The sequence below is a fragment of the Ascidiella aspersa genome, chromosome 9, assembly GCF_963924565.1.
Source record: "Ascidiella aspersa chromosome 9, kaAscAspe10.2, whole genome shotgun sequence".
Classification (NCBI taxonomy): domain Eukaryota; kingdom Metazoa; phylum Chordata; class Ascidiacea; order Phlebobranchia; family Ascidiidae; genus Ascidiella; species Ascidiella aspersa.
In genome coordinates this window covers 16,290,479-16,303,400 of record NC_139455.1, presented here as the reverse complement: position 1 = coordinate 16,303,400, position 12,922 = coordinate 16,290,479, and the positions used below count along the sequence as shown (strand labels likewise).

At 37.1% G+C, this 12,922-nt stretch overlaps 1 protein-coding gene across 2 annotated transcripts; it reads right to left on the bottom strand.

Moving 5' to 3' along the window:
- Positions 1–34: 34 nt before the first annotated feature.
- LOC146133253 (heparan sulfate 2-O-sulfotransferase 1-like) lies at positions 35–11,225 on the bottom strand. Of its 2 annotated transcripts, XM_083396675.1 has the most exons (9): positions 11,124–11,225; positions 8,381–8,715; positions 6,204–6,430; positions 5,724–5,821; positions 5,134–5,265; positions 4,482–4,632; positions 4,166–4,260; positions 2,800–2,969; positions 35–1,291 (listed from the first exon to the last, which is right to left on the bottom strand). In XM_083396675.1, exons 2-9 carry the CDS (start codon positions 8,595–8,597, stop codon positions 1,104–1,106), a joined length of 1,278 nt encoding a protein of 425 aa, XP_083252801.1. In that variant the 5' UTR covers positions 8,598–8,715; positions 11,124–11,225; the 3' UTR covers positions 35–1,103. The 2 variants fall into 2 exon arrangements, with proteins under 2 accessions (XP_083252801.1, XP_083252800.1); XM_083396674.1 differs by lacking the exon at positions 11,124–11,225 and having other exon boundaries at positions 8,381–9,849.
- Positions 11,226–12,922: the final 1,697 nt, after the last annotated feature.

The window sequence follows — 12,922 nt, the reverse complement described above, 5'->3', positions numbered from 1 at the left end:
ACTGGGCTTTATCAACTTTTCATTACATTTTGAATTGAAAAGTTCGCAATAAATATCAATAAGGTTTTTATAAAAAATAATTCCCTATACAAAACAATTATGATAGCTTTAGAAAAGATCTGAAAACAATAACATTAGATGAAAGCAACGGGGTATTCACAAAAAGGTGTTTACTAATAATATTCTAGAATGGCAAGAAGTGGAAAGAAAGCAGCAATAGTTTTCATTGGCCAGTATATAGCTGAGGAAAACAAATAAACAAGAATATTGCGCAGCGGTGTAGGATTGTTAAGTAGAAAACGTAGCCTTATAGGCTTATTTGTGGCTCTAACATAAATACTGTAACTATATATGAAATAATATGCAATTTCACTTATGGCCAAACCACTTCTAGAATATAGTATTTCGCTTTAGGGCAATCCAATAAAAACACCATGCAACAAAGTAATGCTCTTTATCGATTATATTTTAAAGCTGACCTTTCCGAATGACCAAAGAAAAAGTTAGGAACGTTTATATGCGATACAATTTTTAAACGTGGATATTTTTGATATGTTGTTACATACTGAACTTATACGTCCTAAACACTCGTCTGTTCATAAAATAGGCATAAGAATAAAAACATTCCCTTTTCAGGGTTTCTACAGTTTCATTCACAGCGCCCGTTCGGATTCTTTTATCCGAGATAAACCGCAGTCAGCTAAAAATGGAAATATGTATTTTACTTGTACATAGCTGCATTTTTGTGTATGACCAAGTGAAAAATAAAAAAAAACAAAAAAACAATGACCAAGTAAAAAATGGTCTGCTATAGGGAGATAACATTTGAGAGAAAAATAAATGCATATATCCTCCACGTATATGGTCCGTTTACAGACGCAGATAACGTTTCAGCCCGCGCCGAAATCGACTGGTAAAAGTATAGCGTCCGGAAGAAGGCCGCATAATATCGACGACGACGACGGTTTGTTTTGGCATTTCTTCGACCTTTGTTGCTCGCTCTCATCTATTGCCACACAGCGAAGGCCTTCCAACCCGCTCGACTCGTAATGATATTGGGCGCCCTTATCTCCTCGTGCAGGAATCTCGTAGGCGTTCTTGGCTCACGGTGAAACCGAAGTCGGGGCAGGCGTTATTCCAAGCTTGCGCATTTTCGCGTTGAACAGCTTGCGGGCAAAGTGGTACAGCTCGATCTCGTATTTGAGTGGGCCCTGCTCGAAAAAGCGCCGCGACTCGTCGCTCATCGTCTTCTTGTTGAGCGTCCTCGTCAATTCCTGTTTCTCCTGGACGACTGTTAAACAAAGAAGGGAAGAAAAAAAGTGAAAACCTTTTAACAACGCATTGCGGCCCGCCTGATGTTTACGTGCAGCCCACCACTTACTTCAACTTTCAGTTGTTTCGACTATCATTAACACGTGTAGAACGTGCAGTATTTGATGTAAGCCTAATCTTACAATTTGTCTTAGACTTTAATCGAGTCTAATGTCGCATTCAACATTCATCGAACACTTGTGCACATCATTGTTAAACAAGATGTGTGTTTTCTAAATGTGTGTTTTTGAGGAAATATATCAGGCCAAAGGTGTCACATCATGGCATAATACGGCATGTAAACTATTTTTCTTCGCGAAAAAGGCCGAGATTTACTTGCATATTTGCGCACAAGTTCACTCTCGAAGAGCGAGCGCCTATAAGTTAAGTTGTTTAATGACGTCACGATTTGACGTAACTTATGACGTAATCCCTTAAATCTAATAGGTTAGGCGGCCCATCGAATTTTTTAAAATTGCAATGCGGCCCATTCTGCTAAAAGGTTGATCATCCCTGTTCCAACCGTCTTATTCTGCGTTCAAAACGCCACTGTTCTTATATACTGGTTGCGGTAAAGGAACACCTCATCGTGTTTAGTTGCATAACAATAGCAGTGGGTCTCGCGGATTATACGGAGGAAATGGCGAATAATGTGGATTTAGCTGAATTGCGCGCTTGGTCTAACAGACCCAGCAATCGCAAGCCGAAAGGCTAACTTAATTGTAAGTTGTAAAAAAGAACTATACTATGAACTGACAGGCACTTATGTGGGCAGCGTACAAGTCGAATTGCATTTAACATTGCAAGTTCTATTAAATTCATCAAACTCTGGAGAATATAAGTTCATTTTCATGAAAACGGTGCACTCAATAGCAACACTCTTGTAAATATTATGATTTTTCGTTTTGTTAAAGAGTGCACAAACGCCCACTTTGTTTTCATAATGCATTTTAGTCGACAACAAGATCAGTTGGAAAGAATGTAGGCAAATTGTTTTGAAGTAGTTAAACATTTTTTGTAATATATCCTGCTTATGAATCATAAGTCATACATATAGTTATTTGCCTTTTTCAAGATATCACCCGACAAATCGAGCTTTTTGGTAGACCATGATAAGGTGCGTAATACTAGATCTAATCAACAAAGGGCCGGCAACAAATAAGCATCCTCTCAAAAATTGTTCTGTTTATCAGAGTTTAAAAGTGGCAGTTACAAGTACATCATAAATTTTCTCTTCAAGATACTCAACGCGGTCTTTAATTTAGATGTCGATAACCTTTCGAAAACTTATCGAGTTCATCGTTTAGTGTTCTTACTCGATATACATATAACAAACATATTTGTAATGTCCTTTATTTTTTAAACCTACCCAAAACTATGGTTCTTGTATTTATACAAACATGTCGACCAAATCTAGATATTTATTCACAATTCGAATATGTCAAAGTTATAAGCTTACGCGTTGGTCAATGTAAAAGTGTTACTTACAGTCGCCTCTCCAAGTGTCTATCGCCCCTTTAAAGTAATTGGGCATCGTCTTCTCGAACATCTGCAGTGTGTCTTCGAATTGTTCGAGGATGCCAACCAAGAAATAGTCATTGAGCAAATGCTTCTTTGCAATTTCAAGGGACCGTTTTTTTTGCTCCATCGTAACAATTCTGCATTGGAACGTAAACATTTAACTGCGGCCGAAGGGTCATTCTCCCAACTTTATCAATTAAACAACACGATGGTTTTAGAATTATTTCAAAATTATGCACACCAATATAGCCTTCTACAAATTACCTGAACGTTTTTAAAGACGACGCTTACCTGATAACAAAAATTCGTTTCAAAGCCCGCGCAAGATTGGCAAAACGCTTTTAGATGTTTCTTATATACTAATGTTATACTTTTAGTCCGTGGTTGGTCAAACTGCTGTTTGCGAGCCGCATTCGGGTCTTCTACCACTTTGATGCGGCTCCTGATTTCCGGTTGAATTTAGGTTTTAGGAAGGATGCCCAGTGTCAATTCTCGTTGCCTTAAGTTTTGCCATTTTTAATGACCTAAGTGAACAGTTTTACGCGCTTCGCGCAAAACGTGTCGTTGCGAAATCTTGTCAGCTTAAACATGGCAGTTTGCTTTTTACTGTGCCCCCTGTAACAAAATTACGGGATCTACCCCAGCTCGAATCTTATTCCGGTTGAATAAAATCTAAAAAAATCGTAAATGTCTATAATAGGGATGTACGTATATTGACGTTTTATTCTGATATCGATACCCGATATTTTCGACAAAAAGTATTGCAATTCGATCCTATGCCAAATGAAGTCATTACTATTACCAGACAAGCATATAGAAGAAATATTTTTTTTGGGGATTATTACGGCAAAATTTGCTTTAACCTAAAGAAGATGAGTTACATCCAATTGTTAATCTGCTATTATATGATAAACTCGCCTTTTAATGTAAGAATTACTGCGTTTGATGGCAAATCGTAGCTGAAATTTTTGTATTAATTTGGTATCAAATTGGAGCGAAACCATTATAGTAGCGGACGAGTACCGACACTATCACTTGGCATTGGATATCGGCTCATATATTATCGGACAACTTTAATGTAGCATATACACAAAATGTTGTTAGTGTGCAAAATGTGTAATAACTCTAGCTGAACAAACCTATATATGCAAGTAAGTAATATAAAGCGTTATATCTATTTCTTCCCATGTACAAGGTGTGTTTTTTTTGCAGTTAATCAAGTAATCAATGCGGCTCTTGTTCTGCGACTGGCTGATCACCACTTTTTTCATCAGTGCATTTATAAACTAAATAGAAAATCAACAGTTTCGAGAACTAACTAAATAAAACTTACTCCAAACAATCTTTGGCAGTTCCGCAGAAAAAAGGAATATACATCCAAGGCATCGTACACTGCTTGTGTCGTTTCCTTACGCATTCGTCGATGGTCTGAAATATGTAATTTAATGTGGAAAAGTGACCATATGAAAACAAAACAATCCATGACGATCACAGGCTTCACAAAAAAATGTGAGTTAAGCATTTTAAGTTTAAATTTCTAAACAACTTATTTGAAAAGGGTATGTCCGAACGCCTTATTTTCTTGTGAGAGGTTGTTTAATGACTTTATGGTAAGTATCAGTACATTTTGTATCTGTTGCTTTTCTTACCATATTGAAGTCTTCCTCGGACATACCGCAGTGCTCAATCCTACAACCGGGTTTTCGTTTCCAACCGTATCGGTGGAAATAAAAGTGCGACGTGAACCACTCCAGCGGATCCCGAATAACGTTGATGAACGTCGGCTGCTCCATGTCGAAACTTGAAAGATTTGAACAACGATTATTACTTAAAGCTCAGATATTGATATTTAGATGTTTTAGCGAGGCCATACGGAAAGTATTGAAAAAAAAACATTTAAGAAAATATAAAATGTCGGCAGCGTCGTGTGACTGTTATTTTATAATTTCGCGCTGAACATGTTTTATCCAAAACAAGGGTAAAGTTATCCGCATTCTGTTCATCGCAACAAATACCAACCCAGCAAGTATAACAACTATTCAACTCGAATTTTTATTTACCAAAGGTATATTAATATACCAGAAAGTATAACTTTTGAAAAGAAGTCCTTTTGTACAAAACGCTTGAATAAATTTGAATATTTCAATTTCATGACCCAGTGTGTTATTAACATTGTACGCGAACTTTCCTCATAATAAAATTCTTAACAGTTTAAGCATGGGTTGTTGAGGGCAACCAATATTTATAATAGGTTACGGTTAGCTGTCGTTCATTCTGTCACTAATCCAATGCGACACTCACGTTGTGAAGTTCATCCAGTAGTGATGCTTTAGAAGTAGATAGGGGGCTTTCATTTTCTTTTTAACAAGGTCAATTAATGATCTGGTTTCATGAAACGGTGTCACGCCGGAATCGACTTTCATGAAGTTGAACCTATAATAAAAGTAGTTTAAAATATTAGAATGTTTTAACAAGACTGTTCATTGTAGGGTCAAGGTACTAGGCAATTCTATATGAACAAGGTGGTGATTAATTTTTTTTTTCAATTTTCGGGAATTTTGTTCCTCACGTAATAGTAATGTAAAAATATATCTGGAACATGGTAGCATTTTTTAGGTACTAATTTTTTTGTCCAAATATTGAAAGTCAACCATTTTAAACTTACTAAATATATTTTTTTATTTTGTGATTACCCTGTATATCAATTTATTTCGTATGAGACTTGATGTGACAAACGCTTATAAAACTTGCTTTAGTCATCATATTTTCGATGTCTGAAATGAACCGTCGTCGTATCACACGCGCCGATGAATCACTTTCGAATTTTATCTACGATTTCGAACAAAAGTTCCCAATTTTATCTGATGATGACACAACGTGTTATCACTTACTTGTTCTTACGCCTCAACACCTTGAGAATGTTGTTCATTGTCGAACTTCCGCTTTTCGGCAGTTTGTTGTGAAAGACAAACTTCTTGTTCGGCATTTTCTACGAAATACATTGTGACGCTGAATTCAATAAATTGGTTTTGTTAACGTTAAATCAAGACTCTTTACCCATAACAAGAACTGCGGGCTTTTTGGGGAGTAATTCTCCATTTTAAAGTAAATCGTAAAACCTTTACCAAGCAATGTAGCACATAAATGACTATATGCTTTAAACTTTTACCCCTTTTTTGAAATCTTATCAGTTGTAAAAAACATTTTACAAAGGTTTAAACATTCTATCTTAAATTTTTGACGTCATACAGTTTCATATTCATTAATACTTTACTACCAATAAAGTGCAGATTCATGTGAACTTTGACTAGTAATTCACAGCTAACCTAAGCTGGGACTTTATAGTACCAAACAAAAAGTGTCCTTCGTACCCCAGGAAACTGTGCGACTGCAGTTTTAATATCCTCATCCCACGATGAGGCGAACTCTTTATCTTCTTTCTTTCCATAATCTTCTGGTGCTCCACTTCGTCCTTCAACACCGGAAATGTTCGCTAGAAGGTTTGGTTCAACCCTTGGTTCAGTCACAGGCAGCGGTTGATTGGCCAGCAAAAGCGATCTCTGCAGGCGAAAGTAGTCAAGCCATTCCTTGGAAACACCTAAAGAATAGAAAATGAGCTTATGGCAAACTAAATGTGTAATATAAGAATATATCTCCTCGCCTTTACACGTAAATGACGACAATGACTTCAAATGGATGCAAACATTCTTTAGACTTTCCTGTCTTGGTCAGAGCCAGAGTTCTAGTCATTTAAAAGATAACTATACTTTGCCACAAAAGCATGGGTTTACTTTGTTGTCTATTAATTTTCGTAGGATTTTGAACAGTCTTATCATATATATCTGTCGGTAATGCTGGAATTGCTCAAGAATAGAGATGTTCAAACTTTATAATTGGCGGATCCCTTTTGCTTCTTTGTCACAACGGACGGCCATCAGTTTAAAAACGATTATTTTGAACATTGAAAAAGTGTTTATACAAACCACTAATACGTTGTCAAATACTTTACTATAATGAAAATTTACCCACAATTATGTGGTGCGGCTAATATCAGTAAATATAAAAAAATGTTGACCACTTTAATGTTAACCTTTCGCGGTCCCCAGGTGGAAAACATTGCTCTCTAATCCCTTTTTTAACAACCACTTCCAACCGAATAAGTTTAAGCCGTATGAGCTTAAAAAAAGTTTGTCCTGGTTTGTTGAACTTACAAAACTCAACCAGTTACTTGATCTGTGGTGTGGGAATTACTCGCGACGAATTAAGATCTATAGTTGTGGCGACGGGATGGAGTTTTTGGATGACATAACTTGTATGAGTATCTGACGCCCCAAAACAAGCAACTCGAAAATGCTACTCTGGTCAGTCGAACTTAAATTGTGCCCAGAACTTTTTGAACGCATTTGACAGGCAAACATTCCGAGGCTTACCCTTGTATTAGCCACTAACAACAGATATCTTTGGAGAAATAACATCGTTTTGATTAGTGTAAAAATGCGTACCATGAGGTTCAGTTTGCTATGAAAAACAAATTTAAACCGTATGAGCTGCAGAACAGTTTTTAAAAATATTTATACCATTGGTTGTTAACACAGAATGTTATGTACCAGACGCCTTATTCAAGCACAGCACTACGCCCCAAGCTATAGGACATCGTCAGCAAAGCCTACTTTAACTACAGAACCTGCTAGTTTAACAGTAAAATTTTTAAAACAAGACTGGAAAGGTTATCGGAGATGCAATCGGAATTGCGTGTATAACTCAACGCAGATCGAGATAAAAACTGGTGAGCCTTCTATTGTCGAATCAAAACGGGAAACGTGATCTGCTGTGTAGTTTGATTGCTACAGCTACATGGAATCTTATTTCACACATTATACCTACTTTGACCGTCAACTTTTAAATGAATAATATCGAAATGCGTTCAGATACCATTATCATATTGCATTCTCCTTTTAAAAAGTATGAGCAGGTACAACAGGTTATTGACAAAACATAGCAAATCAATACACGGCTAACATTCATTGAGATTTTAGGGAGCAAACAGTTTTCAAGATCACAAAACTTAACAAAAACACTAGACTCGACAAAAGTGAAGTCTAGTTTTTGCGCAAAGGTAAAACTATATAGAATTTATAAAGACTGGTCCAACCATATCTGACTTTACAGCCTGACCGATCTAAGTTATGTTGACTAAAGTTACATTGATACTTCTCTTGGTCTTATTATTGATGACCAAAGCTCAAAATTAGGGAATTTGCAAAATGTATAAAGTCAAGTCTCAGTTTAAGTCATTCTGGTCATGTTTAAGTCAATTAGTCATTGTGAATTTATATCATATAAAAAAATGTATAACAACTATTTACATATAAAAAGTTTCAAAACATAGAGCAATTATACAAATAAGCAAAGTCAGAGTATCGAGGCTCAAAAAAGTGAGAACAATAAAGGAAATTCAAGCAGAAAAGCTCCCGTAGTCACGAGGCAAATTATCAAGCTATACCAGTTGCTTTGCGAAAAAAAAATAAGACATAGGCACAGCACTTACTTATTTCCACTGGTATGACGCTACGGTGATGCTGGATCTGCAGCTTGTCGTCCATCATAACGTAGGTGAACAGTACGAGCATCATGAGAACCGACATTTTGGCCAGAGACCTCTTGAAACGAGAGCTACGGTACATCATGCCGACCGCCCGCTGTTGCTTGTTGTGCTTCCGTTTTCTGTCCACGATGCTGGGGTAGTTGAGCGAGGTTACGCTCATGGCACGCCAGACGCTCGCTGGCGATTGGCAATGTTTACGCTATACTCCTTTTAACGTCGCTATGTAACGGCCCGGCTGCCGAAGAGTAAAGTTTACTGGAAAATCAATAGAGGTGTCGCTGGAAAAGAGAGGGCACATTAAATAATGTTCTGTGAAAATTAAACTCCATTCAGCGTAAATAAAATGGGTTGTTCGTAGTCGTTATACTACCATCTGTACGACATCTGTAGTTACCCTAAATTATAAGCTTCGTTTAATGTTAACTGCAAAAAAAAGTGGCCGATGATTCGATTTAAAACATTTTTAATAGTTTTTAGCTCTTAGCTTTGAGGCTCAGTTCATTCTCCTTTCTTAACACAGAAAATGTTCTTCGTCAAATTTATTTGATAAAAGTTTTGAGTTAATCCCAACTTCCCAAACAAATGTAAGCCGTTACACTTGAGACCAGTAGTTCTCAAACGTATTTGGCTTGCGGCACACTTAAAAGTTAAAAAGTTTTAAGTATTTCGCGGCACAATTCTTACAGAATAACAATACAGTAACTTTGCATCTTCCCTTACCACACGACAAAAGATATGTAAATGTTTTAATGGTCGTAATTTTGTTTTAGATGTAGTGGGTTTTCAATCTAAAATGCTTGGGTTTCTGCTCATTTGCAATTAAAATTAAATAAAGTTTCACGGCACACTTAACAATTTTTTTTTACAAATTTTTTTTTCACACTGGAGTGCCGCGGACACAGTTTTAAAATCACTGCCTTAAACAAACTATTTATATCAAGTAAATGTCGCTAGAAAGCGCTGCCATGTGTATTTATACTTACAACTGTAACTAAAATAATCAAAATAGTTCTTCGACAGTATTACATTAACGGTTACAGCGATTCAAACAAGCGTTGGCTGATGCACACCTGCTAAAGTCAACCTGACGCACCCGACAGAAAACCTGTTTTTCACCATCTGCACCAGCAATCAACGTGTTGCCCGTAGGATAAACTACACGAGCTTTATACGAAAAATGCTAAGCTTTCCACATGTGTCAAACTTGTGTATGAAAAAAGAATGTGTATTTTGTTTTGGGGTTGAGGAAACAATATAAACCCTATACTTTTAAAAAAGAAAACCGTGGTGGTCGAACCACACGTGTAATATAGCGGGACAATATCCAACAACCTGCCAATTACGCACCTTTACGCCTGTCAATTAACTACAACGCAAACTGCCCAGCACACCAAACGTTGACAAACGTTACTGTCACTTTCTGACCCACAACTGTCCAGTTCCTGGCAACTTCCTTGCACATTACAATTTTGCGCTAACTGCATCCTATAACCAGTTTAGCGCACTTGAAGAAGTATACGCCTCTTATAGAAATACGCCAAAGCACTGGATTCATGAGCGCTGTTTACAAACATACACGAGGCTGGCTTGAACTGTAGGTCAAATCTGACGGATTTCTGGACGCCCGCTTCACCATTGTTTAAACGAGAACAGAACACGTAGAGTTTTAGCATCGCCTGTCACACAACGTAATTGGGAACATTTGTTTTTAAAAAGGGAGCAACACAAACACGCTGATTGATGTACATATAGCTAGGGCATGATGGTGCCTTTTTGAGGCCCTAAGCACTTAAGTCGTTGGTGTCCTACATGTACCATTTAAAATATAAACACAATAAACCATGTTATCAAATAAAATAGGTAAGTTTCAATATTCATTACCAATCTAGGGTCAGTTTATTATTACTTTACAGGATTTTTGTTTTGGAAATAGTTCTCATATACCTGCAAACATTTATAGAGAGTTTAAAAATGATACTTAAGAAAGAAAAACCAAACATTTATTTAACCGGGACACTAACGAGGTCTGAGACGTTTAATTAACTCGAAATAATTCATTAAACACTGAAGTTTTGTGCTGCCCCTCTTCCCTTGGTGCACGTGCTTATTTTGCCTAATGGTAAATCCATGTGTACATCTATTTTCTGGTAGGGGCGTATTTTCCAGGTTAGTTTTGTCTTGTGATTTCAAAACGTTAAACCTACGTAAGTATTATATAATATCTTCCTCAAAAATAGTGTTGGACATCGAAAGAAGTGTATAAAAACGCTGGGTCTCTAACAAACAAAGCACAATGAAGATTAAAAATAGGTGTTAAGACCTTTTAACTAAGAGTTTAAAAAGGTTTAACATTTCCCTTTGTTAACTTTTCAGCCGAACGCAATAAACAATGCAACTATCACAACTTTCTGTCTGTCAATTATTCTAATATATGCTCAAAAACGAGACGCAAGAATTTAGTACCACTTTAACTGAACCGAAAGCATTTCCAGCCAAACTAGCTTGTTTTTTAAAGCCGTATAGATCACTGCCTTTTCGCTTATATATACCAGCTAGATTTTTCCCAATAGGTGCGCACAATGGCGTCATGATAAAAGCATAAGAGTGCGTTAGCACTAAGGGCGATTGGATTATTATTCATCAGATAACAGCGTCTAGAGTTAAATTTAGCATTGGTCAGCCTTACCGCCCCAAACTTTTCTCCAAGACGTAGCCTGATTCTCCTTCTACGTTGCCGACACCTTTCCGCCTTCCTGTGAGCAAAAACGTCACCATGCTGGTACGCTCTGGCTGAGTGCGTATTTTCCCAGTGCCACGGCAAATATTCGCCTGGCGAAATTCGCCCCGGGGTAAATCCAACCGCGTAGGTGATGGACTCTTGGTTTTTGCTCATCGGCCCGGTCGGTTTATGGAGACGCTCCTTTTGTCCTGCCTTCCGCACACGACGGCTTATAATTATCTGTGCGCACAGCAGCTTTAAGAGTAGGTAATATACGCCCTTTTCCAGGCACAATTTACTTTGGTTGCATTTTCCATAAAATTACGTTATCGGTAAGATAACTACAGGGCGTAAGTGTTTTAATCACCGCTATAAAATGACGCCAGGTGAAAAGGAAAATATGTTTAAACAAAATATGCCCGGCTGTCCGCCACCGCTGCACTATAGTCTGTAAAATTTGCAACTCAGACAATCATCATATAAGCAATATGCACTTCGCCGGGTGACTCTATAATATTAACTTAGCATGTCATGCTTTCTTAGTTATGATGTCTGGTATGGGCTATTTTTATGATTGTCTCAATTAAAACGGCTTGCGTTAAAATAGACAGACCTGTGATCCGGCGCGCATCCAGGATTTTTCTTAGTTAATCATGAAATTTTTGAGAGATGACATCACTAATAACACGACGTCACAAAGTTATATACGCACATGACGTCATAAAGAAGTAACCTTAGGAACACCACACATATCGTCTATTTTGTGAAAGTTTTAGGTCGGAGAGGTGTTGTTTTCAATACAAAAGCTATAGTACAAAAATGTTTTTAATTAGAACCAACGACAATCTCCTTTATGTCGTTTACATTTCCAAAACTGTCATTTTCGAGGGTGGTGAAACGCGTGAAGCCGTGAGGCTAAAACCAGATTATAAAAGTGAGTTTTCAGTTTCGCACGGAGCAAATTTTCTACTTACTTATTGGCAGAAAATACAGTTTGGAGGAGAGAGCACCCCTGGATCCGCTCTGCCTGTGGTAACTTGTACACTACCTACACTTTAAACACATTACTTTAAACACTTAAATGTGCCCTACCCAGATGGGTTTAAAAAATATGGGCTGTCATTATGGAATACGTGTCTATTTGATTTATACATGAAAAACAAATACCGCAATCCCAACGCCTACATAAGCATGTTAACGAGAAAGAATCAATAAAACACTTAGCGAAGATATTTAAATTAGTGTTTATAAAACAAAATGCGTCAAATTATAAATAGAAAGTGCACCAAACGTCGCTAGGTGAAGCGCAAGCGTACAGTATGGCACAAATAAATTCGTTTAAACAAGGAGTCCTCAGACTTTTATTACTGCGCACCCTTCAATAATGTTTTGGCTTCGCATGGACCAGTAGCGGCTACAAATTTTAGAAATCACATTATAAATTTACGTAACAATACAAATAGACTTTAGAAAGTGAAATGAAACTAAATTTAGTATAAAACCGCTTTATTCTTAATAAAATTAAAAACACTAATATTTCAATTAGGCTTTCACGGAACCCCTAAACCGATCACCAAGGGGTCCATGGACCCCAGTTTAAAAACCCCTAATAGTTTAAACCGACCATTATTTTTAATTTTTAACTGTTGGCATAGGATTTAGACGTGTACAAGTACATAGACCTGCATGTTTTTCGGAACAACTTCCTTGCCTTAAACACAGGATACCCAAAGCATGCGGTCCTTAATAAGAAATGCAGTTATTAG